General features: G+C 51.9%; 1 protein-coding gene across 1 annotated transcript; it reads left to right on the top strand.

Annotated features, from left to right (window-relative positions):
* Positions 1–2,779: 2,779 nt before the first annotated feature.
* On the top strand, positions 2,780–3,739 carry LOC311216204 (olfactory receptor 14A16-like; the record flags this gene model as incomplete). Its single annotated transcript, XM_084297750.1, has 1 exon — positions 2,780–3,739. The coding sequence occupies one exon, from the start codon at positions 2,780–2,782 to the stop codon at positions 3,737–3,739; it is 960 nt and encodes a 319-aa protein (XP_084153876.1).
* Positions 3,740–4,459: the final 720 nt, after the last annotated feature.

Raw genomic sequence — 4,459 nt, 5'->3', positions numbered from 1 at the left:
TGCTGAAGTCAAGGTAGACCACATCCACAGCCTTTCCCTCATCCACCCAGCGCGTCACTCTGTCATAGAAGGAGATCAGGTTCGTCAGGCATGACCTGCCTTTCATAAAGCCATGCTGACTGGGCCTGATCGCCTGCTTCCCCTGCAATTGCTGCATGATGACTCTCAGGAGGATCTGCTCCATGAGCTTCCCTGGCACTGAGGTCAAACTGACAGGCCTGTAGTTTCCCGGGTCTGCCCTCCGGCCCTTCTTGTAGATGGGCGTCACGTTTGCTAGCCGCCAGTCGATTGGAACCTCCCCTGATAGCCAGGACTGTTGATAAATGATGGAAAGTGGCTTGGCCAGCTCCTCTGCCAGTTCCCTCAGTACCCTTGGGTGGATCCCATCCGGCCCCATCGACTTGTGCACATCTAAGTGCCGTAGCAGGTCACCAACCAGTTCTTCATGGATAATGAGGGCCACATCCTGCTCCCCATCGCCTTCCACCAGCTCAGGGTACTGAGTATCCAGAGAACATCCGGTATTGCCGCTAAAGACTGAGGCAAAGAAGGCATTGAGCACCTCCGCCTTTTCCTCATCTCTTGTAACTAAGTTTCCCCCCGCATCCAGTAAAGGATGGAGATTCTCCTTAGTCCTCCTTTTTGTGTTGATGTATTTATAGAAACGTTTTTTGTTATCTTTAACGGCAGTAGCCAGATTGAGCTCCAGATGAGCTTTGGCCTTCCTAATTTTGTCCCTGCACAGCCTCGCTACTTCTTTAAAGTCCTCCTTAGTGGCCTGCCCACTTTTCCAAAGCTTATAAACCCTCTTTTTCCTCCTAAGATCAAGCCACAATTCTCTGTTGAGCCAGGCCGGTCTTCTTCCCCGCCAGCTCGTCTTTGGGCACGTGGGGACAGACCGTTCCTGCGCCATTAAGACGTCCCTCTTGAAGAGCGCCCAGCCTTCCTGGACCCCTCTGCCCTTCAGAACCACCTCCCAAGGGACTCCACCAACTAGTGTCCTGAGCAGCTCAAAGTCAGCCCTTCGAAAGTCCAATACAGCGGTTTTACTGGTCCCCTTCCTGGCCTCGCCAAGAATAGTGAACTCCACCATTGCGTGGTCATCACCCATCAGGACTCAGGTCTTTGTGTCCATGGCTATGGCTGTTGTCACTGTCACTGAGGCCTAGGAGGAGACGGCTGATCGTTAAAGCACCAGGGCCTCATTGCCTCCTCACCCCCACCCATGAACCAGGCAGGGGTCGTACCATTCTCCTGCACTTGGCCATGCACATCCCCATCTCCTACTGCCCCACAATGAGCCCTGAGCAAGGTGTGGCTGCTAAGGATCTCCCTTCCCAGGGGACAGGGGTCAAGGCCTGGCCCTTGTTCTTGGTGACACACATCCAGTTTTCCTACACATCAGTGTCACCTTCACATTGCCTTTGTCTCCTTGTCCTCACTGCCTCCAGGGTTCTTCTCTAACGAGCTCCAAGGGAGGCTGTGTCAGTGCTGGCCCTCAGGGGGACACTGCAGGAAACTTGCCTCTGACTTGGCCTTCTGGAGAGATGTCTTCAATTGTCTCTGAGTGCCTGAGGTTCGTGGGCTCATCAGCAAAGCCCCCAGAGGGGTGATTGCAGTGCCTTGGGCTGGTGCTGTGCTGCTGAGCTGGGCCGGGCTTGTGGGACAGACAGAGCTCGTGGCAAGAGGGCCGTGGTGCAGAGAGACAGCTGTGCCCAGGAGCAGCTCCTCTGCACAGCGCAGCAGGGCTGGGGGCTCTGACCGCAGCTGGCACACAGAGAGGAGAGAAGGAGAGAGGGCTTGGAGGCACTGAGGAGCACAACAGAGGGCAGCGTGTGGCAGGACACATCTGCAGGCTTTTGACACCGTGAGGCTCTGGCAGCAGGGCACTGCAGGTGGGGTTGCCAGAGGGGTCTTCTACAGCTGGCACATCTGATGGCTGATAGCATCTGTCAGGGTCGGTCTCACTCTTTTGGTAATTTGGACTAGGATAAACTTTAGAGAATGGCATTTATGAATGGGCGTTTCAGGAGGAAGACTGAGGCTCGCTTAGTCTGAGGAGAAAGGCTTTTTTGGATTCAGTGCCCTAAGTGCCAAATTCTTGCAGTGGAGGGGAATCTGAGTGATTGTAAGCACACAGCTTGTGGTCTGGGGTCTCTTAGCATGGACAGGGAAGAGATGTGGTGACAGAGAACCAGTTCCCAGCAGGGCTATAGGCAGGCAGTGAGAGGGAGCTGCTGACAGAAATGCTGTTTGAGGGAGGGCTCAGGCACCTCCCTGGGACAATCGCTGCTCTTCTCTCCCACCAGCACAGGGCAGCTGAGACCAGAATGGATGGACAGACTGGCTGTGCTCTCTGAAGTACACTCTGCACTAGAGGAATGGTATCTATGACTCTGAGGATCCACAAGGCTTTTTTTGTAGTGCAGCAGGAACGACAGTATAGAAAAAAAAAATTGCCACAGCCCTTCTCTGCCATTCGGTGATTTGGGAGTAAAAATTTCTTCATATGAAGAGTTAAACTGATCTGACAATACCCCATGCTCCTCTTTACTTTTTTTTTTTTTTTTTATAGGTAGGGACTGTTAACTACACTGCCTACAGAAGAGTCCCCTGTTCCCACGGACTACTTTAGGCAGCATCCGTCAGGGCGCATGAAATGGACATGCCTAATGTCTGCTTAAAAGGCCGATATTGAATCAGATATCAACAGATAGTTGTGTTGTATTTTCTTACTGCCTTTTCCCTCCTTGTAGAACCCCATGGCCAGAACCAGCAAATGCCCAACATCAGCTCTGTGAGTGAGTTCCTCCTGCTGGCATTTGCAGACACGCGCAAGCTGCAGCTCCTGCACTTCATGCTCTTCCTGGGCATCTACCTGGCTGCCCTCCTGGGCAACGGCCTCATCCTCAGTGCCGTAGCCTGCAACCACCGCCTCCACACCCCCATGTACTTCTTCCTCCTCAACCTCGCCCTCCTCGACGTGGGCTGCATCTCCACCACTCTGCCCAAAGCCATGGCCATATCCCTGTGGGACAACAGGGCCATCTCCTATCAAGGATGTGCTGCTCAGGTCTTTCTCTTTGTCTTCTTGATTGTATCAGAATTTTATCTTCTCACTGTCATGGCCTACGACCGCTATGTTGCCATCTGCAAGCCCCTGCACTACGGGAGCCTCCTGGGCAGCAGAGCTTGTGCCCAGATGGCAGCAGCTGCCTGGGGCAGTGGCTTTCTTATTGCTGTCCTGCACACGGCCAACACATTTTCCCTGCCCCTCTGCCACGGCAATGTTTTGGACCAGTTCTTCTGTGAAATCCCCCAGATCCTCAAGCTCTCCTGCTCAGATGCCTACTTCAGGGAAGTTGGGCCACTTGTGTTTAGTTTTTCTTTAGCATTTGGTTGTTTTGCTTTCATTGTGCTGTCCTATGTGCAGATCTTCAGGGCAGTGCTGAGGATGCCCTCTTCTCAGGGCCGGCACAAAGCCTTTTCCACGTGCCTCCCTCACCTGGCTGTTGTCTCCCTGATGGTCAGCACTGCCATGTTTGCCTACCTGAAGCCCCCCTCCATCTCCTCCCCACATCTAAATCTGGTGGTGGCTGTTCTGTACTCCATGGTACCTCCAGCACTGAACCCCCTCATCTACAGCATGAGGAATAAGGAGCTCAAGGAGGCACTGAGGATGTTATTGCAATATTCAGTATTTCAACGAGGAACCGATCTTCTGCATGTGACTCCCTGAAGTATACCTGGACAAGGCAGAAACACCTTTGTTCACATATTTCAAAAACTGTTCATTCTTTTCAATATTATTCCCATATGCTAAATATGTCTTTATACTTTTATTTTATAAATTTAATATATTTTTCTTCTTCTGTGTCCTTCTACCTTTTCTTCTAAGCCAAAGACTTCATGTAGAGGTGCTGCTAAGCTCTTTATAACTAACTAAATAAAGGAACCAGCAGGTAGTCAGTTTCTGTGGATCTCATTTCTCATACTCTTCTCAGGTACAGCAGTGGTTGTGGGATGAAGATCCCTGATGCAACGTGCTGGAAAACCCTGGTGTTGTTTGGGGCTGCCCTTTTCTGCCCTGGCAGGCACTCCTTGCCTGCAGCCTTTGAGTCAGGGTTGCCACTTTTTCAGACCCATGAACACTGAGAGCAGCAAGACATGGTCGTTTTGGTGCTGGTCTCACTTCTCTTCCACACTGCTGTCTTGTAGCACCACTGAATGAGAACTGGCCTTCCAGCTAACACCCCTAGGAGTACGGCTTTCAAAAGTGAGGTGGAAGAAGCATTGAGGAAGCAGCCTGATCTGATGTGAAAGTTCTCCCTGCTCAGAGCAGATCTTAGCACTGGAAACCTCCAGAGCTCCCTTCTGACTCTAATCCTGAAGGAAAGAAGGGGAGGACAGGGAGATAGGGGGAAGAAAGACTGCGGTGGGTTGAGGTATTGCTGACATA

Source organism: Netta rufina (genome assembly GCF_964035555.1).
Source record: "Netta rufina genome assembly, chromosome: 18".
In the NCBI taxonomy this organism is placed as follows: Eukaryota; Metazoa; Chordata; class Aves; order Anseriformes; family Anatidae; genus Netta; species Netta rufina.
This window is presented reverse-complemented; position numbering and strand designations above follow the sequence as displayed.